The sequence below is a fragment of the Branchiostoma floridae genome, chromosome 14 (assembly GCF_000003815.2).
Source record: "Branchiostoma floridae strain S238N-H82 chromosome 14, Bfl_VNyyK, whole genome shotgun sequence".
Classification (NCBI taxonomy): domain Eukaryota; kingdom Metazoa; phylum Chordata; class Leptocardii; order Amphioxiformes; family Branchiostomatidae; genus Branchiostoma; species Branchiostoma floridae.
The window spans coordinates 6,690,513-6,715,556 of NC_049992.1; the positions used below are offsets into that span (position 1 = coordinate 6,690,513).

A 25,044-nucleotide genomic window follows, 5' to 3' on the forward strand; every position below is an offset into this window, starting at 1 on the left:
GGTGTAAATCGAATTCTCTCACTACCAAATTACTCAGATATTACCGGTAATCATCTTGGTTACAAGGGTAATCAGTCAACAAAGGCTGGTGTATGTTTCGAACAAAAATATACGTCCTTGATGTTTCTTGAGTTTAAATTCACAATACGACATGATGTGCTATGTTGTATTAGTAAAAATTGACTTTTTTTGCAAAAAAAGCTTGGTCTTGCAATAAATCTATCTTATAATAATGATATTTTTTTATTTGCAAATCCATGCCCGTAGGCTAATTGCAAGGGTACAGACAGTCAAAAGTAACAAGTGTCTATTCTATACAGCTATCTATATGCATGATTTTACATTCTTTACTGGGAGGTAAATAATAAGACTTAATAGCAGCCTATGTATAAAAACAACTGTTGAGGATAGGAAATGGAATAATGAAACTCTATGTAAGACTATTGTACTCTCACAGTAGTTTATGGTGATGCGATTTTTGTGGAAAACAATCCGTAGAATATCGTCACAAGTTTTTTGCGCATATCAACAACATGAACGAAGACCACCAAATCATGCTTTGTGTTTATTCAACGGAGAATATGTTTGTCAATGGATGGACAATAGAGATACACTGCCAAAATGCATATACTTTTTCTTTGTTTATCTTGTTTTGCTTCCTCACAGAAAATTTATATTCCAGGAAGAAAATTACTCCGTCCCCACGAAATCTTAGAAAAAAATGTGCTTGTCCATTCGGCACGCAAATTTGTGCTTGTTAAGTTTATGAGACGTTTTGAGATTTGTTTTCTTGTATTTCCAAAAATGCTTTTTCTTGTTTCCTCCCCAAAAAACTTATCTTCCAGGAAGAAAATCTTGCATTTCTTAAGAGTTGAATCTGGTTATGAAAAAAACAAGAATTTCTAGAAAAAAAGAAGAAGATTTTGCTTAAATCTCTAGAAAACTTTTGTAGTTTCTCGTTTTGCTTGAATTTTATTCTACATTTTCTTCCTGTAAGAATAATTTTCTTCATATAAGAATTGTACATGGGGTAAGCAAAATAAGAAAAAAATTATTTTGGCTGTGTATGAGTAAGACAGATTGGTCAAATTGTTCTGGTAACACTATACAATTTTCCAACTAAAATAAAAACGTTTTCCTTGTCAAATGGAGTCTTAACTATCAGCTATGCACTGTTGTAGGGGCAACCCATTTCTTTCAAGATGAAATGAATTAACAACATGATTTTTAAAGATTAATTGTGGAATCAAAGCTTGCAAACTAGAGGCCAAAATTTAAATGATCTAACCAATCTGTATTAGATACAATGTCAGCCTGCTTCAAAGCGTGGCTCACACGAGAAATCCAAGTGCTTATATAACGCCACTTCACCCTTACCCGCGGGGTAACCTATATCCGTTGCTTTTAAAAGCTTTCGGAAGATGTCGAGTCGACGGACAGTGGTTTCAAAAGAATACAAGTACTATATTCAAAACATTTCAATTTCAAATCCAATATCCGTCGAATTGTACCATGTCTGAGAAAGAAGAAAGATGTAGGTTACACCACGAATAAAGGTGAACTAGCGCTACAAAGGAACGAATGACACGGAGACAGTAGTATCCAATAAGATTGTATTGCAAGTACATATCAATGATGTTATACACCAAAGCAAGGAAAGTATAGTTAGTCACATAATTCCTTTAATTGAGGACCCCGTTCGTTGTCACCACTTTCAAGCGTTGAGCAAACGTTGTTGCACAGGGTAAGGATGTCTTGTATTATTCACAGGAAGTAGGCAAATATTTACATAATGACGTGTTTCAAACAGGCACATGTTGCAGTGTTTACAATGCTTGGCTCGTTCGCCATACGCAACTGTTAGTTTTAATCGTTTACCTCTTAGCTATTGCTGACAAGTGTATTGAGTTGCTACTAGGTAGCCTCCGATTGTAGAACGTGTCTCATAAAAACGCCCTCCCCTCGAAAGCTGGTCTTTCCACTGCGCAAGTATACAAATAACACGTCATCACATCACATCTGTCTGTGATAAGTTATTGTAATACCAAGAGGAGGCTGTCTTGTTTACCAAACGCGTTATAAGTGCCTATGAACGTGTGCTCATGATGTCAAAGGCAGACCTCATTCCCTGCTCAGAAGATCCACTGATACCAGGCCCGCCACTGTTAATTTCCGTCTCGTTAACAGATGTTGCCTTGCAAAACGGCCTTCGCTTTTGTGCATCTAATCACCAACTTAAGCTAAGGGCACAACCCGCCGTACGTACAAATACGTGCTGCCTACGTGTCAAAACTTGTGCAATCTTCTGGGATCCGTAAGTGGTATATAGCGCCATCGTACGAACTCGTACAGAATTCGACGGATTTTGGAGCAAGCAAACACGCCGTCAAACTTTACTTAATTGGAGGCAAAACTTTGTGTGCCTTCGGGCTGCGGATTCGTCCCCCCGCACGTGCCAGTACGGTTGACGCACCTGCCATGTACAGACTGAACGTTTTCAGAAATACATGGCGGACGTGGCCTCCAAATAAAACGTAAGGACAAATTGTACGCACGGCCGGTTGTGCCCTTAGCTTTACTGCCCAATGACGTTTCGAGAACGATCCAGGTGGTTCCTGTTGTTTAAACCAAGGCAAACGGTGTGCATCCATGAGCTTGTCGTGAGCCGCATAACGTCCATACAGTATATGTACAGCAGGTAAAGGGCTCTCTTATTATATCTCCACACAGTCGATCTTCTTCAGCTGACCCATCTCTCTACTGGCACCAGTCTTCTCTGGGGTCGTAGCCTGTAACAAATGAGGCATATGTAAACTCACTTTATGTCGAGGTCTTTCTGATGAAATCACATTCCAACGTGATGCAAGATAACACGTTTTCATCTAAAACGTAACTGTTGTGTGCAAGTCGTTTCTGACAAGACAACTGGCAACATTAACGGTGAGAAACTTTTTTTTGTAATTTTAGAATAAGTATTTAGATTGATAACGATGCCACTATCTCTCGGACGGGCCCAACATTAGGTAAGCTATAGAGACTCTATTTGTGATTTTTTTTTTCTAAAAATTTTAACTTTCATGCGATACATTGCGCCACTTAAATTGATTTAACTAGCCTCCATAGCAGGCTGTCTGGGGCCCTTTTTTGGCCCATATTACACTTTTGCTGGCCATTTCCTTTTGTACTGGGTCGCTGGATTGCCGGGCTAGTAATCAGCGACGGCCCAGAGAACCTGCTCTGCAGGCTACGATTTGGCGCAGTCCAGTGATATACCCACTTAAGCCATCCTTTATACCTGCACACCGCATGCTAACAACGGTTATGGACAAGGGTCACCATTCCACGCAGATTGATGGGGGCGATTTTGTGAGTCTAATCAGCTAGCTTTTTTTACATCAAAGTGAAAAAAAATGTTGGCATGTCGGTGCTTTATGTTACAGGTAAGAATTGTTGGCGCTTTATTACGTTGCAAAAACAGACTTTTAGACATATTCGGGGTGTTCTTGTACACCATAGAAGGCTGTTTGGATGTTTTCAGTCAAACCATTAGGGGGTCAAAGGTCGCCAATATTTGTTTAGATGCTTTCACCGGAATGTACTGCCGTATATGGAATCTCCTGAAATGTTATAACTGTACATGGTCCCTTCAGTTGTTTTGTTGCTAGGACTTAACTTTAGGTAGGTGACTTTCTACTAATATGATGGTCCCAATACGTAAGGATATGAAGGGCTATTAATATCCATTACCCTCCCACCCTTACCTTCCGCCTGGACTGTCTGCACGGAGTACTCCTCACGCTGTCCAAATTTGGGTACAGGTCCTCCGTCATTTTTGAAGCTGGAGAACGAAAGAAGACAAACCATTGAGAACCAGGTATGCATGCGATATATAGTGTACTCGTTCTGTTCATTGAACTATCTCATACACTTGTAGAACTGAGTTTCCATGTCCATGCTATCCTTGCCTAACTCTACATCAGCAGTTGTACACGTCCACACACCGTACAGCAGGATAAGGCTATGTTAGATGTATATGTGTGATGATATATATTGCCATTGATATGTTATTCTGTATTGGGTGTACATGTGAAATGTGATATTGTCATTTATGTGTTATTCTCTTCCGGCAACTTTAAGCTAAGGGCACAACCCGCCGTATGTTCAATTTGTCCGTACGTGTTTTTTTTGGGGGGGGGGGGGTCACGTCCGCCATGTATTTCTCAAAAACGTTCAGGCTGTACAGGGCAGGCGCGTCGCCCGTACTGGCACGTACGGGGGCGAATCTGCAGCCCGATGACAAAGTTTTGCCTGCACGTAAAGTTCTACGGTGTGTCTGCGTTCTCCAATATCCATAGGATTCCCTACGAGTTCGTACGGAGGCGGTACGTACCACTTACGGATCCCAAAAGATTGCCCACGTTTTGGCACGTAGACACGTATCTGCACGTACGGCGGGTTGCGCCCTTAGCTATACGGTCGTTTACAGATGATCCCAATATTGTCCAGTGCCAGGGGGTGTAAGCACGAAAGGAGCCATGATGCTCCACCCGGTCAACAGTCATCGGAACTCCCGACCCTGTAATCTAGCGACAACGAGGATCAAACCAGGATCAATGTGTCAAATTTGAAGGCTAACACACTGCCCTCCAGGCTGGTAACATCCCTATCTGCTTAGTCATAAATGCATAGCTATCATTTGATGAGATTACCCTCTCCGGCAGGCAGGAAGGTGACGTAGTTGGACGGGAACAGCCCTATTCTCCCACGCAGGTAACCCAAGCACCAGCCGCCATCTTCCCCCTCCAGCACCTCGATGACGTCATCGACCTCCAGATGCAGCTCGTTCTCTTCCATGGCGTTGTAAGAGTATACAGCTTTTGCAAATCTCCTGCCTGAAGGAAAAGAAAAGACGAAGCAGCGACTTTTTAATGCATAGATTCAACATGACGGCCAGCTTTATTCTAAGGCTAGGTAGAAGTTTAAGTTAGATAGATAAGAAGATTACTGTACATTATTTGCTATTTTACAGCACCTATCAATTTAAGAAAAAAACGATGAGGATAGATCATTCGGTGTTGATATTTCGAAAACAAGGATGACATTAACTGTAATGAAATACTCATTAGTCAGGCAGCACAATAATCACTATTTAGAGATGTAACGGGAAATGCCTGACTGTGCCATCAGCAAATTGTAAAGCTTCCCATCACATTCAAGATCAAATACATTAAATCCTCCAATACGTTAAAGCCCGTAAGAACGGATCAGATGCCACTCTCTTGTGCACGTTCAGCATACGTATAATATTATTACGCTGGTTTGCATTAATTTGTGGACTGACGCAAGACGATACTGACTACGTGAATGCTGGGTTCAGAATAATTTCATTTCGCCGATGAAGACAATGCAGCGTTTTGACGTATTCATCAACATTTTGCTAAGGCCACAGCTTTGCCCTGACCAATCCCCCTCTCCCCATTTACACCGCCCGCAGGTGCCACGAGTCCAATGTGACCTTGCACACGTAGTTTAGATGAGGAGCGAGCTGAGCAATGAGCTGAAAGAATGCCAGACACCTTTTGAAAGATTCTCACTTTTGGTCGTGTGTAACTGTATAATCATCTATGCCCCATACTGCAGTAGCAAAACTGTTACCCTAAATAAACTTCAATAGCACAGCTTCAGTCGCCACGTAACTTGGTACTCAAGTATGTACCTGGTGTGGCCGGGGCAAACTTCTTAAACCAGACACGACAAGACGCCGCAAGATCGATGCGGGTGGACAACTACTTACCCTTCTTATGTGCAGTCTTCCTCATGGTCTCAATTCCAGAGTAATTACTCTTAATTGGCTTTGCTTTTAGGTGAAATAAAGAGGAATGCATGAGTAGAATAGCAAATAAATGTTGTTACGCAACTGGGTAGCTTCATAACTTAGCCATGAATAAAAGAGGATGGGCCATGGAAAATGCAATTACTTTCTATCTTCATCCTTGAGTGAAACAGTAATGTACGCCAACTTGACAATTTACGAAACATAGTTTCTACTAACGTGACATGAAACTCTGTCTAGGCACCGTATGTTAGGATATGAAAGGATATGGTCGGATACTTTTTAGTGTAATATTTCAATCAAAAGAAGAGCAATCATAGTGCATTCGTCCTATAGATACATCAGGAGGCCTTTGGGTAAAAACTACTATTATGATAAAGAATAAAAATACGAACAAGTCGAGTCCATCTAAAACTAAGCAGAGCAGTGTGCACTACCTGCCGGGTTTTTAATGTGAGTTGCCAAGCCACATAGGGAAGTTTGCACATGGCCTATAAAATCTAGAACACATTGTACTCATTCGAGCCATAGCCATTGCATTGAGAAAGCCATACACAAGGCGAAGTTAATCCAGACTGACTGTGGTCTTGAACAAAGTCCTATAAAACGTGAAATATATGCGTCTACAGCGTCCTTTTCTGGAGATGTGACGCTAGTGTGTACGGTCGGTATGAGAGGGAGCTATCTACTATTATTTTCCTGATATTTTCGTGAATAATCATGATTAAAATGCGAACTTTTGTTCCAGCACAAAGACAAAAACTCACCATACAGGTTTTCGACAGTCTCTTCAGTTTTCGTCAGGTACTCTGTGTTGGAACAAGAGTTGGATCTTTAATCATGTTATCTTATCAAGAAATTAACGGATGTCCAGAGGAGACATTGTTCATAAAGGTGGAGTGTCCAATCTTGATAAATCTCCTCAATGTCTTTTAGTGATGGTTAAAAATCCTAAAGCTATTTGAATAATTTCAAAGGTTTTGGAATGCCATGCCATGTCCCCCAAATCAACTCCCAAATCTTTCAATAACATCTAAACGATGACTTACGCCTTCCCTATGCTTCGTTCAATGAATGAATGAGGACATTTATTGTATATTTTTGCCCAACCGAGCTAAGTAGAGGTCAGAACAAAGGCAAAACATATATGTAAAAGAATCTAGATCTAGTGTAACATAAAATATTGGCTATTTCTACGTTCTTGGTAATGGTGAAAATGTAGGGTTGCATGGGTTTTTCAATAGTCGGTTTGTCAAAACAATTAGGAATATGTGCTGCAGAGTAGATAGCACGAATGGGCCTTCAATTAGCTAATTTAAGGATCATTTAATCTGTCAGTCACCTGGTAGGTCTACAGTCGGCGGTCCGAGCGTGTCCTTGCCGTCCTCCTGTTTCCCCATGTTGTAGTAGAAGGCGTACTTTTTCTTCTCGCGCCTGTCTCGCCGCCGTTTGAGGATGTAAAGCGTCAGACCGGAGCACACCAGAATCCACAGTCCGCCAGCAATGGCGCCCACCATGATCGCCCAGATGTAGTTACGGTCATCCACATTAGTTTCTGAAAATCACAATAATTTTACAATAGTCTTGGACCTGATTTAGTATGAGAAAACATGCAACAATGGTCCATTTTGGTACAAAGAAGTATGTTTTGTGGACTATTTGAGTCCCATTGACGTTCTAAAATCCTGCAAGACTAACTGCCTCTGTACGATTGACTGTAAAATTTGTAGAAATGAATATAAGCTCTACTATGCTTCACTCTTGTTATTTTCGTCGACAGGTAAGCCCCAAAACTTGAGAATTCCTGATCATATAATCTGTTTATTTTCTTATATGTTCAACATTCGGTCCACCGAATTTTTTCAGGTCCGTTTTTTTCTGGACCGGTCTAATAAGAAAAACGATGTACCGATAATATAACCACCCCTACAGCCCTTGGTTCAACCCGTCAGGGGAATTGATGGTTCTTTATATGCTCTACTTACGTTGAGTTGACCAGAGGTTTTCTCTGGGATATGAAATATATGGTCAGACCATAGATATTGCTGGAGCGGTCACCGACAATGGTGAATTATGCCTGCACCACACGTTAGAATCGATTGGAACGGACGTAGAGAGACTTATAATCAATACTTGAGGTTATTTCGCATTTTTGCGGTACGTACGCAATGTTCCCGAACCATTCAAGTGGAAATCGTAACTCTTTCTAAGTTGCGTATAATAATTGTTTCACTGCTGTTCGTAGACCAACATAAATATTTGAATTATACGAGAATTCATCAGCCCCAGTGATGAACCGGGACGAGGGGGAATACATACTTGGCCACGTTTGGGATAGTGTTCTCGCCGCAAAAGCGCCCCCTACATCAGCTACATATAGCGGCGAGAAGCAGAACTCTAGTTAGAAGCTCAGAGGAAGGTGTTTGATAGACACTGAATGTAAGCAAGTAAGTTTAACCAGGTTGTGTACAAGAATTCTCCTCTATCCTCTATGTCTTTAATATGTAGTTCTTTTAGTATGTTCTTCTTCTTATTTTTCGACATACCTCTTACGGTAAGTTTTGCGATTCTCCTGTCCGCCTCTCCAACCCCATTGGTTGCCAGGCACTCGTACGTTCCAGAGTCGTTGACCTGAACGCTGAGGAACACCACCGAACAAGCCAGAACATCGGACGATAGCGGTTGCGTCACAGTGCGCAGGCGCGTGCCTTCTTTTGTCCACGTGATGTTTGGTGTCGGGTTACCGTCCGCCACACACTGCAGCGTCGCGCGCTCTGATTCGTCCACTGAGAGAGACTCTGACACGCTTATGATCGAAGCAGGGTCTGAAGAAGACGTATTAGAAAGAACGTCAATAATAGCGGTGACAAAAGTGCAAATGTTAAACATCAAGCTGTATCTAATGACAACTCAAGGTGGACTCTCACTGCAGTTGGGTACCGATGCGGCACTGCGGGTTCGTAGATGACTCATTAAATTTCAGAGATGAAGAGCGAATTTTCTTCCATTATGGGTATTTTGTTGTTCGTATTATGCAGTATCTAAATTATAAAAATTCGCGAAAATAACAAAACACTGCAGTGCCACACCGATGCCCCAAGTGCAGTGAGAGTCCACCTTTACTATTATATATCAGCAAAAAAACAAAGTGGAATGCAAGATAAAGGGTCTATAAAAGTACTGAGAAATGCTAGATAACCGCGTTTTATACTTTAAGATTAGCAATGAACATGTCAACGTTGTGATTTAAACTGTGGCTACCGCAGTGCAGATTGCAACTGCCATTTTATGATTGACCTATGGTGCCTTTAGCCTTATAAAGCCAAAAAGGGAAATATCAAGTAGTGCCCTGTAACTATGTAAAGTACAAAGAGGAAATGATTGGATTTTGGAGATAAATGTTTTAAAAGAGGCCGCTTACTCCATGCTACATTATTAAACAGTCAAGGAATATCTAAAGTTGCAAGCTTTTTCGCTTTAGTGTTTCCCATTTTATTATAAACCATCTCTACAAAAAACCTATTTTCTGCCTTTTAGAATTCTACACGTCGACGTACATATATTCTTCCAGAATCGAGTTCAGCGTGAGAGAACTTTTATGGTAGACTAGTTATGAGTTCTGTGTGATTTAGAGGAAGCCCAAGTCGTAATGTTTATCTAAGCATTCTTCTTTCTTATGAAGGCAGGAAGCTTGTCGTAAAGTTGTTAAACATACTTCTTCTGTATGGGTGCAGCTGGTGTGTCGGAATATTACAATGCATTCATCTTTCCTACAAACGAAGCAAGATGTATTTGCTTTTGTCGGTTAGGCTATCTATTGTACGGGAACCAATATTACAGTACCATTTGCAAATACCTTACAAAGTAAGACAAACGTATTAGATACGACCCCTCGTTCTTCTTGTTACCCAAATTTATGTCCGCTTAACACCCAAGCCTCGTTAATAAGGAAAACATGAGTAATAAATGCCGGATATGATTATTCAAGCCCGTTGTGATGGCAATCTATAACTGTATCATTTTGATTGTATGAGAAGAAGCCACTGTTTATTTTGGGTGCTGGTTATTAGATTTGGAAATTATGACAGGGCCTAACAAAAAAAATGTCGTGTTTTCTGTTACGTTCCTAAAAATAGGGTCGATAGGTAGATCTCTAGTGATCCGACCCTATTAATATTATACAGATAAACACTGTAAAACTATTAAAATGCATCAGGCAATGGTACTTTCAACATGATATTGTTATATAACGTTACAGATATACACTCTACGGGCACAAATATATCGATAAACTTAACAAAGAAATGCAATGTTAATGTCACATCCCTGCATGCACTGTTCAAACCATTTAACTGTTAAATGAGTCCATTTTGATTTAAGGACCAAGATGGCTGATCTAAATTTGCTACTGTTTTTTTTGCTCCGGTCGGTCGGGAAACGAGAAATACAATTTTTGTTCCTAGGTCTATTGTAACCGTATTAGGCTAACGTCACAATTCCGCATCTATAGGGGCCCTGTCGGACAGTTTTGGGGAACGAATAGTACCATTTAAAAGACAACAAAAACATAAAACGGACCAAAAATGATTACTTCAACAGCATGCCTTGTGTACATTTATTGGCATAAGCTTTAATTTTTTTTCGTTTCCGCAAACAGCCCGGTCGGGCCCCGCGTAGAAAATGTGACGTAGGTCTTAGGCCTAGGTCACATTTACAAACCGGGGCCCGGCCGGGATGTTTCAAGAAACAAAAAATCAAATTATATACTTAGAAAAATACACATATTATCCCCTTGAATATTTTTTTGACATTTTGTATATTTTGATGTCAGTTATATCATTCATTTTGCTTCCGAAAGCTGCCAGGCCGGGCCCCTTTTTTCGAAATGTGACCTAAGCCTGAGTGGGGTAACCGTGTCACGTACATAATACTTCCAGGCGGAGACTGGCCGCGGAGGGTCTAACCACGTGATCAGCAATGCAGGCGTATGACCCCGTGTCAGCCCTGGTCACGTGATGAATGAGTAATGAGGGGGAGGCCATGTTTCCTCCGGAGTACTTCCCGGTGAAGCCAATGGTTTCCACGCGTGCGCCATCTTTTTCCCAGTGCAGGGAGGATATGTTCGGCTTCGCGCCACTCACTGCGCATGTCAGAGTCACTGTCCGGCGATAGGTCGTGACGTAAGGGGAGTAGGGTCCTACTTCAACAGTCGGAGGCACTGAAAAAAAAAATGATGAACCATAAATAATAATGAAGTTTATTTGCAACTTCGTGCCCGAGGGCTAATTGCAAGTACATGTTATAAACATACATGTAGTAGATATACCAGTGACAATGAACAGTTATAAACAATATTCTACTCTAATACTAGTACTAGTGTTGGCTATTTCTAAACAGGTTGGGTTTGAGGGAGACGAATATAGAATAAGAAGAATAGCAGTAGTTTATCTGCGGGGAAAACTATATCCGTTGCTTTCAAAGAAAGAGAATGTAGTGATATCAAGTCAACGGACGATACATGTAGTTTCAACTTGCAATATCTTTAAAAAATTGCAGTTATTTTAGAATATTCCACCTTCCGTCTAATTGATATCCCTGAATATGCTTAAAAACGTACATAGGTTACCCTGCGGATAAAGATGAACTAGCGTAATAGCTCAACGCGAATATTTGATATCCAATCATTTTCCATGGTGTCCTACTACAAAGTTAAAGTATCCCACATTCCAATAGAATTGTGACCCAAAAGATTACAATTTGACAGAGCACTCAACGAACTTCGATTTCGAAAAAAAAAACATCATGTAACGCTTCGTGTATTTTGTTGTCTTTTAAGTGATACTTTTGCGTTTCACATACACCCCGATTATGTCATCAAGGGTGTACATATCTAATTTAGGTCGCAGGAAAGTTTCTTGTGGAAGGAGGGCCTTATTTTAAGTCATTAACCGCTGCTAGTCAGTCAAACTGTGTCTAATTCCACATCAGCAGGGTACTTTTGCGCTACATCCCTATCAGACACGGCCATTACGGTTATTTTGTTTGCGTGTCGAGTAGACAACGAGTCTGTGCTCGGTCGATGCCTGGTAATATGGGGGATTATGTTAAATTGGCTACAATGTTGCTGAGCGGTGGAAATGATCACCCGTGGGCAAGAATGTGAGTTGCTTTCTTATAATACCTTAGTAGGCTTTTAATCACTTCGGGTATACCAGAGAGTAAAAGGTATTAAGGGCCGGCTATTAGAGTTCTTTTGTTACACATTAAGATACCGTTGCTCTACTGCAGTCAGCAGTTTCTTTCACTTAACTTGGCTTCTGAATCCCTCACGGCAATCTTAAGAAACAGATGAAGATGCAAACAGAACGATACTGAGATGTGTGCAATAGATAGAGCGATACTTCGTACATTGATGGTAGGTCGATAAAGGTTGTTGCTGTAAATTCAGCTGACAGTGCGAAGCAAAATTGAGCGTTCAGCAGTTATGTTCTGAGTAGTTCAATACGTGTATTCTTTATCAATGAATTCTTGATACTTATAAATCTCAAACAGCGTTTCGCACTTGACATATGGGAAAGTACCCTTTGCTTTGAAGCTCGAATCTTATCTGATCTTGAACAAGCAGATATTCTACTACTTGCTTTGTCATCTATAATTTCGACATTCCCGAATGCTTTCTCATTATTTTATCTATGGTACGCTGTGGAATGTATATAATGGACTAATCATGTTTGTTCTCGGTGCTACAGTAGCTACATTCTTAACGAATGAAGCAAGCAAAATTTCAGCAAGAAAGAAAGAAAGCTTTGAGTAACTCAGGCTATTTGATGTTATCACGTGTAGAATAAAAAGGATTTTAGTTGCACAAGTGCAAAGAACAGTGCAACTTGGAGAGCCATGGCGGAGAGGAGCAAGGGGCAAGAGGTCAGTCCCTGGTCTAAGCAATTAGGCAAGACTATATATATATAAAGAGAGAGCTACGTTATAAAACAGTTAAAGATAGTTGAGACATCTAAAATGTGTTTGTAGAATATAAAAACATTGTATGCGTCTTCGATTCAGTCTTTTCCATTTGTTAAATACATGATTTCTTGAAATATAGATTCGAAACATATAACGCTGTTTCACCTTTATCCGCAGGGTAACCCATATCCGTTTGGGGGTATTTAGGGATATTAAGTCGACAGACCGTGCTTTGAAACTGCAATATTCTGAAATTATTACAATTCAAAATCACCGCCCGTCGATTAGATATCCCTTAAACCCTGTTTCCAAAAGCAACGGACATAGGGTACCAAGTGGATAAAGGTAAACTAACGCTATGTACTGTCGTCACATGTTCCCATAACTGGCTTCTTAGACGTATAATTTCTTGTGTCATGTGCCAAATAATGATAGCTTGACTTCTTGCAGATACATGCACCGAGTGTCAATATATAGAGCCACAACCGCATGACTGAACGCCTCGTCCTGCCGAGGAAGATGCTGCAAAGCTTGAAAAAAGAGCTTCATTTTAGATCCATCGAAGGTCATTATAACGACCTTGAGGATGCGGGATTTGACATGGATAATTAGTTTGGAGGAGCAGATATCCTGGGATCAGGCTGCAGTAATCCGATCAGCAGGCAGGGGGACATGCGGGATCTCCAGGGGCAACACGCAGGGATTGCACCTGAGAATCCGGTTCACTGCGCATTGGTTGACTCTGACCCTACACGTACTGCAACCGGTGGCGTGGCGCACTGAATACTTCACGGGGGGAAGGCCTGGCATCGCGATTCGACTGCTGCCATATTGCAGTAGTTTGCGTAATGTTACAACTAGCGCGTAGTAATAGTGTCTGATGATGTTCGCTTCTTAGAGTAAGACGGACACCTTCATCATGTACATCGTACGGAAAGAGCAAACGGAAGACACTTTACACGACCTTCTTGACTTTACCCAGGTGTAAACATGGGTACCTAAATGGTGGGTCGAGGAAATACTGCCTTTACCTTACGTCTGTGCTGTGTACGTGACACTGTTAATATAAGTTACTAACTTGAGTTCAGTCTCACATTGTCTCTGTCTGCCCAAACCCAAATAGAAAAAAAAATCATCTGGTTGGTAGAATAGAATATTGGAGTTTCATTTTGCACAACCGGCAATGTCTCTCTCCTGCTTAATTGGTAATTCGTTTCAACATCTTCAGAGCTTCAGACTTCCTCGGATCAGAGCCTCTACAAACTAGTTACGTCAGGGGTTGTGTTCTCGCTGCAAGTGTGCCACCTACAGCGGCACTCCAGTCAGAAAATAGTCATCAAAATGTAATCAGAGGAGAAACATTACTGGTTGTGAAAGGAAAGGTATCGTAAGGAAAGAGTAGAAAAAATTACCAACATTGCCTAATCCTAATGTTTAAAGTTTTAAACCAGAGAGGTTACATTCATTTTTAGACGGTTGCATATCTGTTTTACATTCCATTAGGGCGTTATATGATGGTGTATTCATATTGGTATTTCTTGGCATCCATTTAACAGTCTAGATACTATCTCATTTATTCTAAATCAAGACTAATAACCCCCGGTACCCGAAAATTGGTGTAAGCACGATGAAAGCGTTTTTATTATATACAATTAAGTGATGGATTTGTTTAATATACGACCAAAACAGGCGTGCATTGTAAACTAGGTTACTCGAACACCGACGTCGTAGCTCTGTCAACTCTGAGGTGTCCCCGGGACATTCCATTCCGTTGGAAAATGTCAAAATCCTAGACTCAGAACATGATTTCTTCGCACGAGGAGTGAAGGAGGCTTTGCACATTAGAGCTCACCGACCCAAACTCAACAGAGACGGGGGGCGACATAGACCCCCTCCTGTAAAAGGGGTGTATTCCTGACGTCACTGCTGTTGGAGATAGAAAGGGTTATTCTGTGAACAAGGTCGACGACGACTTAATGAAAATTTAGAGGGGTAATTTTCTATAGTTATTACAGTGTTGGAAGTAAAGTTTAGCAATTTTTTTTCTATAATGTGTTCTACCAACACAGATGAACTTTCATGTCTCATGATCCTGAGAAGTTTTCTTTGGGTGCAAAACCTATGACAATATTGAGTTTATCTATCAAGCTTCACGTAGCTTACCTTATCTAACACTTATAACATTCAATGTTATACCAATGATAAGAACTATCAAACCAGAGTTCTTTCAATCACGCTGTTCATCAGCGGTTTAATTAGTTTTGTGATTTATGTGTGACTTCAAAGTAGCGGTAGGCTTTAATCACTAAAACTCATCAGCGATGTTTAATTACAACCGGTGTCTATACATGGCGGCGGCTTCATGAAACAGTAGAATTGGTACACATCGCTCACTAAGGAATTCTTATCCTTCAGAGATCGCTGATAACAGACGTTTTAGACCAGTGAACACCAATGGAAATCTGTATTTGCGATAATGTAAAAATAGGCAAGTTCAGGGTGTCATAATCTTATCCGTGAACATTCCAGGCCATAAGAACTCACCCCACACAGCAGCCCACTATCTCAAGTGTCCAAAAGTCTGATTTTTAAAAATTCCGACCAGCGAAAGTTTCCGCAGCCCCGCCATCTTGGCATCTCATGAAGTAAATTTAGGGACTGACCACTTCAGATTAGGGTCAGCACAGGCCTAAAAATGAACCAAAACCATGTTTTTGCCTAATCTGAACGTATGCACCCTAAACTGTCTTGCCAGTAAGAAATGTTTCTTACATTTTCCTGCTACAAGTCGAAAATAGGCTAAAATACTGTTTGGACTCAAATTGTGCCTTCTGCGGCTGCATCATGTAAGGTCATTGCCCTTTACCAGACATCACATGCACAGCAACCTGCTCTGGGGCAAAGGTCACTTATCACGCAGGCTTAGAGGTTCCATTTGAAGTCTACTCAGCTAGTCTTCAGTTTCAATTTTAATCTAATTTCAATTTATTGAGATTACAAAGTAATACATGGAAATATTGTAACATTGAGCTGAACGTGACAGGCGAGGGTTGTTGGTCTTTTATTATGTTGGGGAGCAGACTTTTAGGCATATTTAGGGTGTCCTTAGGGCGGTTTTGATGTAGTTATAGTGTAGGGGTCAAAGGTCACCACTATATGTTCAGATGCTATTCTCAATATGCTCTATATAGACACTTGTCAATGTTAGTATTTCACAGATTTAACTTCGGGTATGTAACTTTATATACCTTCTTACCACTATCATCTCGATGTGTAAGGATACGAAGAGATGTACTCGTAGTTATCTTTGTCCTTGATTACTTTTCAGCCATTTTATCAAGATAAAAACGCCCCCGGTGTGTTGTGTTGTACAGCAGTGTTAATCAATTTACATCCAGTGGGACACAGTGGGGGCGTTGCAAAAGCTTTGAAGTGAGTAATTAGCTGTCAATCAAAAAGTGATTAATTTTCATCCCGTACGTCCTAGAAGTAGATTTATGCCCATGACGCAAAGTTAAGTTACCTGTACGTCTGTAACAGATGCTTCAGGTTGGCGCCCATCTCAATTTCCGTAGCCCTTGGGCCACATATTTGTGCAAGTCACAACAGCAGGAGGCTATTCCGCTGGTAGTGATGTGTGCTTAACTCCCATACTCTTTCTCATTAGTGCTGAGTGCTAAGCAGAGAAAGCATCATGTCTTATTTTTAAAAGTCTTTGGTATGAATCGGCCGGGGTCAAACTCACGACCTACCGAATGCAAGGCGAACACTCTACCCACTCGGCCATTCCACCATGACGTAGCCTCGTCATTCTTTCTTTCAACTTTGTTTTATCTCCATCTATATACTCTGTACCAATGACTTAACACAAGACGAGTAAAAATACGAGAGTAAGTTTGTACAAACGATGGTGAGAGCACCGGTGAGTAGCCATGCAGCAAGATACCACAAGTTTTCCAATCGATATCAATTATGCGGCATGCCCCTAAATTATAAATCATACCTATCCCGTGTGCTAAACGCAGACAGTGTGGGTAATAAAAGAAGATGGTCTGCTGATGACTGTGCAAGACACATGGGATATGGTAATGATGTATGTATTACTTCCTGGGGTTGCCATGTGCAATGTAAAACTTTTCTCATCATCTGTAACTCTCATGAACTTTTGTCAGCTCGTTCGTTCAGACCTTAGCAGTGCCTAGTGGGACATTGGCTAACAAGTGTCCTTACTATTTCAGTAGCAGAGTACTTTATTAAAGGGAGAGGCTGCTAGCACTTCCCTTTCAACGTGCTCAAGGCAGCTCTTCGAACAAGGGACTTTCATGTAGTTTACGTCCCTACCAAAAGTAAACAAGACATAGGGACGTAGGATGTAGGCCCAACCGAAATGCCCTAATAAGAATTGAACCGGTGTCTGCCAGCCACTTACTAGTTAAAACCATCTGGTAGACAACTGTTAGACAATCAACTGGAAGACAACCACGAGTTGAGCTTCAGGGGCATACCCTCACCACATTGACATAAAGTGAATTAGCTTGTTTCTAGTATGATCTTAAACCGAATACACTTCAAGACATTGGTGCCTAGATTACTTTTGGTTTCTTGGCCATACCGATGTCCAATCTTAAACTAGGATATGTAGGTCGGACGATACCTGAACTAAAAGTTTGTCTAATATGCATTTTGCAAACACATAAATCTAACGATTTACATACGTATCGCTGACGTATCTGGTATATCTATTCATCTGCCAGGTAGTGCCATCCTTTACAGTACTGTACTTGGTACTTCCAGGTAGTATTAGTTACACCTGAATACATCTGTATCAGATGACAGCTCAACTAAACGTTTGAGCAATATCTTACGTCCGCAATACATCTAGCTTAAGATTTGTGTAACCAAAAGATGGAGGATGGATGAATGATATATACATTCGGATAAGAGTGCCTTATGTGCACACGCTGTTTTTGATATTCCCAGGCAATGTTGCCAGTAGGTCTTCCCCAACTATTCATCAACCCAGCCCGCGGACAAAGAGATGCCAAAATACAGAGTACTCCAACTCCTGAGCAGTTGTAATAGATGGCGCATTCAGCTGATATCATATATATTCATGGAGTGCGGTACTCAGATGGGCCATACTGCAGTTTTGCTGACAATCAAATCGGGCATTACGAATGGTCGGGACCACAAAGGGATGACAGGCAGAGAGGGAGGAACATTAAAGTCTTTCATATTGTTGTGTAGAATCGCGACAGGGATAACCGTTACGATGCCAATAAACGGTGGAACTGCACGATGTGATGAATACAAATCAAGACCGATGAATGGGTCTCACTGTTCACGGTGACTGTCGCCTTGGGCTGGCGTTTGAAGTTTCGGTAGTTCAATGCCCAATATATGATTTTGCTCCTAAAGCTCTTAACTATGCATAGACACGATTTGTAATAGGAATCAACTACAAAGATATGAGACTTTGCCCTGACTATAAATCAAGGTTACTTATAATAGGCTTGCATGTGCGGCTATCAAACGCCTTGCTATTTACCTCTATAGTACGCCTCAAGTTTTGCAGTCTGTTGATCCATGTGTAGTGACGTGAAAGGCACAATTTGAACAGAATTCGTCAATATGAAGCAAGTGTCCTGTCGTCTTCAAACCAATAGTCTGACGTACTCAAATGTTCGACTGAAGTTGGACATTCAAGAAAGTTTTGTGAGTAGAATTTGGTGTTGGAGAAAACAATATAAAAATAACTTTTCCTACAAAGATTAACATTCAGTCGGAAATATGTGTCAACAGAGGACAGAGGAAAATCTGGAAAGACAACATCAGAAACTGGACATCTCTCAACCTGCAGGAGAGACTGGTTGTTGCAGAAGACAGAAAGGCCTGGAGACAACTCTCAATTTTCATGGCTACCTTGTCCCCCCAACGACCTGGAGGTCAAGGGACTAGGTAGGTAGGTAACGTAAGCAAAAGACAGTAATATAATGTTGGCCACACAAAGTTTGTCCTGGACTTCTCGCCATTGATTTTTGTCCTACTAGTCACGCGCCCTTACCCGTATACCGCAGTGCTTCAGATACCCACAGTGTAATGTACTGTCTCGGTGATGTATGTCTTCTGTACTGTGCAACAATGGATCGGTAATGGGCCCGTAACGGTTGCAATAAGCGGGGACAACGGTCACATTTTATAACGTGTGTACCCCGTAATCTCCAATACATTTGTTTTACAGCTAAGTTATGGATTATCAACACATTTTACACCTCCTATTGTACATCGTTATGAGACAAATCGGACCACGAAAGCTCCCATTAACTGTAATGACTGGGCAAGGTGCCTCTTCTTAAAGCCAGTGCACAGTCTATGGTCATACCACCGATTAAGTCTGGATCCTCCCCAAGTTGACTTCTTTCTACGAACAAATCGATTATAAACTCAATTTAAGAGCGAGTTGCAATGCATCATCGTCTACTGTACAATTAGCGTTATCTTGTCCACTAGGTAAGAGCTTCAGTTCGTGACTTTTCAGTTCAGTGAAGCAATTTGGTTGTCATTTAACTTGCCTCTAGATTCAAATAGAGCAGTGGTTCGCATACATTGCCCTACTGAATTATTGACAGTCGAGAAATCTTTCCGCCCAGCCGCCGGAGTCAGTGAGTTTCCGTTATCGACAGTCTGCCCGTAAAACGCCGCGTGGGGAACGCTGTCTGTTGAAATTGGAATAGGAACTGAGCCTGAGGATCGATGTGTTCGTCTTGTAACATGCAGCGTACGCGTTACGCACAGCATGCAGCGTTAAAGGTGGGGTCACACATGCGTATATATTCAAGTCCGTTTGAGGTGCGTATGAAGCTCTTAGTCTCTACCAGGCTCCACAGGTCGCGGGAAAAATAGTACAAATTGGACAAATATAGATACATAACATGCCAGATGAGATAGCTGATCGAGAAGTATGGTTAGCGACCCAGGTAACTCGTCTGACATTGTCCAATTTCTATTGTTTTTCCAACAACCTTTGGGGCCTGGTGGAGGCAAAAACTTCCATACGGACTTAAATATATACGCAGGTGTGACTCCATCTTAAAGGCCCCTTTCCACCACTAGACAGTGACACTAGACAGCTGCGCTCTCACTGCGACCTAAATAGGATATGTGTACCCGTCGCTTTCACACAGTGTATATCATACCAAACGTAAATGTGTGACAGAGAAGACTACAAAACATAGAAAGTGTAAAAAAAAACAACATTCGTTTCTTTTCTATACAATTTGTTGAGCGATCTGTCAAATTTTAGGTTGCAGAAAGAGCGGAAAGTGGAAAGGGGGGGGGGCGGGAAGAAAGATATACGAAGTTGCAGAGGAGGCACTGTTCAGGGAGTTCACTTGCCGGATTGATACTAAACCGAATCGACAGAAACATATTATGTGTGCAGGGTTTGACAAGTTTTAAAAACACTAGTGCAAGTACATGCACGGTCCTTTTCACTTGACCAAGCAAACTTTTCAGTGGCCCGAAATTTTAATGACATTTTTGTTGCAAGGAAATCCTTTTATTGATCTAGACAAGACTTAGAGTTTGGGATAAATGAATCTCAATTAGGGTATTAGTCAAAGTTGCGCACAATCTTTCAGAAAGACTTGGCCGGATGGTAATTTAGAATTCTGAAATCGACTCACTCCCAGCTAGAAACATGTTGCAAAGCTCCGGCTTTCAGATGTCAAAAGACTGTTCGAGAATCTAGTCACCTGATCGCACAAGATAACGATACTAGATCTAGAAAGGCAACAATTTCGAGAAAATGCAGGATGTTTCCCCTCTCAGTGTACTTGTAACTTGCCTTTTGTAAAGCCACTCACTAACCATATTATACCATTACGCTCGGCCCTATAAAAAGAGACCACTTTATATTTTCTGCAACAGATAATGCAAGAAGAAGAAGAGCACAGATCGGGGACTTCAAAATCCTCCTACTCGATCAGTGTTTTCGTTTTTCCGAGGCAACCGGGCAAATTGAGTGTTCAGACTAATATTTACATCCCGAAAAGATATATTTACAAAAAATGAGTTTTACAAATTAGCAAGTATGAAGTCAAAGATACATTTGTATGCACTTGAGCTTACACTGATCAAATATAGGTAGTCAATCTACATGTAGATATATAAAGATAAAGCTATATGATATGAAGTAATAGATACGTTTGTATGCAATTGCCCTTATAATATTTATCTATTTATTTTTTAAAGAAAATCTACGGTGCATTCCTCAAAGAACATTTTGCAGATCTGTGTATGGGTAAAGCTGCTGTTAACTTCAAATCAACTTATCACGCGCCAGGAAAACTTTCAAGTCAATTCGAAACTTTTCCTTCTCGAAAACTGTGGGCTTAAGATGGAACACGATCGAACGTCATGTTTTATTCTATCTGAGTAAAAAAAACACTTCCCTGCAAGCTGTTATTAGCAAGGAATTCCACTTCAAAGAATGACACGCTCTCCGTGAGCCAAAAACGTCTGTAGAAGATAGCAGGGAAAGGCAGGGGCCCCGTGGGGTCACCGCGTCTTTCACAAGTCTGGGCACATCTAAGCTTCTGTAAGGTCGGCAGAAAATAGGCGCGGCGTCTTCAATATTAAAATCCCAGTTCAGGAAAATGGGATGGAACAAGGATGCAAACATAAGTAAGCTTTTCTCAAGGAGAAGGGGAGATGAGGAAGGGTTTTCCTGATGAGGCCGAAGAAAAATATCAATTCTGAAAGATTAGTAAAATATTTCACACCAGACTTTGCTTATAACAAAGCGTTAACAGGCGCCATGTTGAGACATTGATTACCAAACGGCGGCGACAGTTCTGTACTTAAGAGACTAGGATAAGTACGCGTAAGCTTGCTTATAAGCCGTACATAGATTGTGCATCACAGAAATGAGCAAGAACAAGGGGATGTAACGCTGATGCACGCTGCTGAGCTTGATGTGCCATTCTTTGAGAGACATATATGCCAAAGCTTACCAGACGACAAGCAAAAGCTTACCAGTTCTGAAGCTCAAATGAAAGCAAATGTCAAGTCCAAAATCCTTGTCATCTAGTTGCAATACATATGAGAGAATACAGGGATTTTTAAAAATATGTTTCCATTAGGAAACTTTGCTGCGGACTTTCTGTGTCTTTGGATCTCTACTAGACAACGACCTTTGTTGGGGGTAATGCGTCTAGTAAGTGGTACCGGTGCTGCACAGTTATTGCCGCTTCCTGATCAGATGTTGGCATGGGTGACCATCTCCTTAAACTTGGCTGGGTATGGTATTGAGGTTTTCGTATGAAAGTTATAATCCAGGACTTTTATTAGTCTATCAGAATGTACGAATATCCGTAGCAGTCTTTGTCGAAATTAATTGGCTCGTATGAATTCTGATGAATATAATGGTCTAATTTGGTCTACAGGCTAGGATGGGGATATGTGTCGACCTTCCTGTTTACCTTTCTGTAGAATAGCTAATCTATTTGCTGTTCTTCTTTGGTGTGTCCCATTTGAAACTGCCAGAGACTAGCTTTGTAGTGCTGTGGTAAGTGTTAAAACTTTTTGGGGTGCTGAAGACGAATCCGGCTGCTTTTTTTAACTGCTTCAAATGTGAACTTTAGTCTTTCACCTGGTGTTGGTCTCGTCCCAAAATGCAAATGTAGCGGCGTGAATTAGACACCAATGAGGAATCAGACGGCTTTTATTCAATGTGAACGTACTGCTAGATTCTTGCTGAGGAACATCCGGGTTAACGAACGGCAGAACCGACCATATAGAAGCCATTTTTATGACTCCAAGCGGAGAATTCTCTAATCTCAACCTACCCGTGTGTGACTCACACTACTATGGTTTACAGCGCTCTCTCAGAGGGTAGTTTCACCTGGCAGTGGCGTCAAAATTGGGGTTCAGTTCCGGACTTGACCTCTAGACCTCATGAACCAAAGGCAAGGCAATAAAACTACTTGACAATCGCACGCACACTGCGTGATCAATTTGACATTTGACTGGCTGCTGTGGATGAACTCACTTCAGTGCGCCCCAGATACTCTAGCTGGCAGTTCACATTAGAATTCTTCCTGACCGACGAGCCATTAAAACATTGCCTGAAGCTGAGCAGCAATAATCACTGAAATCTGGCCACACTTTCTTTACCAGCCTCACTGCATAAATCTTCGGGCGCGTATCGAGGATTGTAGCGGACTACGTCGTTACAAGGAACGTACAAATTACAGGATGGCGTAAGCAGAAGGGGGTGATTAGGCAAGCCTGGGCGGAGGAACGATTTATCGAACACCTGCGACATGTTTTATCTACACATGTCCGTAATAGACGTAACGGCAAAGGGAAGGTGTAAACCCTATTCAGACGGGCGGAGGGGGGGGGGGGGTCATTTGAGGCTCGTGCCAACTTTCATATCGCATAGCGCCTGAACAGGTTACAAGTCTCATAACTGCACGGGATGCCATAAAACATACAAAAATACATGGATGTAAAGTAATTTAAAGACATGTATTAATATAGCATCAGTAATCTATATCAAGGTGTTCAATGCAATCTTGAGAGGGTCACTTCATTGTTCTTTTCATATATGTGTAATGGTGGAATTATTTTCTAGAAAAATTAGTTTGAAACAAGTTAGTAGTGTTCACAAAGGTTGATTGTTTTGTCATGTTTTCGTTTTTTTTGGGGTTTCGTATGGGCATTTCTGAATACAAAATTTGTGATTTTCTGTTATAATTCCTAACGTACACTTATTGTCCTACATGGATTAGATTTTATGTACTTAAATGTAACTTTCATAGTTGAATATTCATAAAGTAATAAAAAAGTAAGACATAAACATCTAGTACTGGTCACCGTCCTACATGTACCAAATGTTCACTTGCATCAACAGAGCTGTCAGGGTCCCGAGACGAAGTGCCTCCAAAGATGGTTTCCTGAGTGGTACCTAACCCAATACTCTTGAGTAAAAATACACAAGAGATAGCTAATCAATTCTGGCTCTCTTGTCTGGAAATTATTGCCGCATGACGTTACATCAGCATTTTCTTTTACAGCCTTTAGAAGACTATGGTCTATATGTAACTGTCTTGTAGAATGATTATTGACCTGATTACATCATGTTTTATTGTTTTTTATTATCCTTTATATTAAAATCTATTTATTTTTGTACTATTGACATCAATATGAGTCATGTATGTTGGCCAAGCTTTTTGTTATATTTCCAAATGACCTTTGATACTACTTCCATTTTTAACTCTATGCTACTAAAACAATAGAATCCGCTTAATTGCAAATTGTGTGATATTGATGATGCTATTGTTTTGTGTACTGGGTACAGTTAAAAATTAATTCGGCAGAATTGAATGGTCCACCCAGTTAGGCCACTCCGAAAATTCAATACGTAAATGAATAGTTGATGACAAGAAACGTCCAAAACAACAGAGATGCCGTGGCGGATTTCTCTGACACAAAAAGTAGAATGGAGAATTCATCAAGGCACAAAATGCTAGCCTAAACGATTCCTAGGTATGGAGTTAAATCCACCATAAGCAAATGGTTGGAGCTGGTAGATTTGGAGTGGAATGTCAGACAAATCCTTATTCCAAATGAAACGTTTATCATACTGTTCATATACGCATCTGTGACGAGGCGCGTAGTAATTTATACGGAATAGTTCCAGACCGCAAGCTAGACAAATGAAGAAACGTGCACATGAGTAATCAAGGAAACATAATTGCAAATCAATTTTACAGGAAACATAATACTATATTAGTTGGAACATAGGTGAACATTGATTAATTTTGCTGAAGTATTGAACTGTGAGATCTCGCCGACAGTAGAGCAGTCGTCAAAAAGCAGTTGCCCAAGCAACTGAATATGATTATACTGTCAGATCTTTCAGACAACCATACGATGTATTTCGTCAGTGACACTTGAGAAATCTTGTTGTCATCTTTATACTAGCTGTGAATTCACATGCAAAAGAAATCTAGTTGGAGAACAGGTTTTTCCTAACTATGGATTACTATGCACAAAAGGGAGGAAGAGAAATTTTTAGTAGTCAGAACTTTAGCAGTAATATGGCTTAAGTGCTTAAAGTGAGACAGGCCATTCTCGGGTGACATTGAACGCAGCGATAGCTATGGCGTTATAAATGTTTAATACCGGCTCACTATATTGGTTTTGTACCGAAATGACAAGCTGTAAAGCTCGGTACAAAT

General features: G+C 40.9%; 1 protein-coding gene across 2 annotated transcripts in view; it reads right to left on the minus strand.

The window, feature by feature from the left end:
* Positions 1-2,533: 2,533 nt before the first annotated feature.
* Positions 2,534-25,044, minus strand: part of LOC118429920 (hemicentin-2-like) — a 71,079-nt gene continuing 48,568 nt past the window's right edge. Inside the window, exons 4-11 of one of the 2 annotated variants that reach the window (XM_035840547.1) lie at positions 10,758-11,051; positions 8,380-8,658; positions 7,176-7,388; positions 6,601-6,642; positions 5,795-5,857; positions 4,710-4,892; positions 3,762-3,838; positions 2,534-2,789 (exon numbers count right to left, since the gene is read on the minus strand). In XM_035840547.1, the coding sequence (XP_035696440.1) occupies positions 2,715-2,789; positions 3,762-3,838; positions 4,710-4,892; positions 5,795-5,857; positions 6,601-6,642; positions 7,176-7,388; positions 8,380-8,658; positions 10,758-11,051 (1,226 nt within the window). In that variant the 3' untranslated portion in view covers positions 2,534-2,714. The remainder of the gene's footprint in view (positions 2,790-3,761; positions 3,839-4,709; positions 4,893-5,794; positions 5,858-6,600; positions 6,643-7,175; positions 7,389-8,379; positions 8,659-10,757; positions 11,052-25,044) is intronic. The other variant, XM_035840548.1, reaches the window with a different exon arrangement.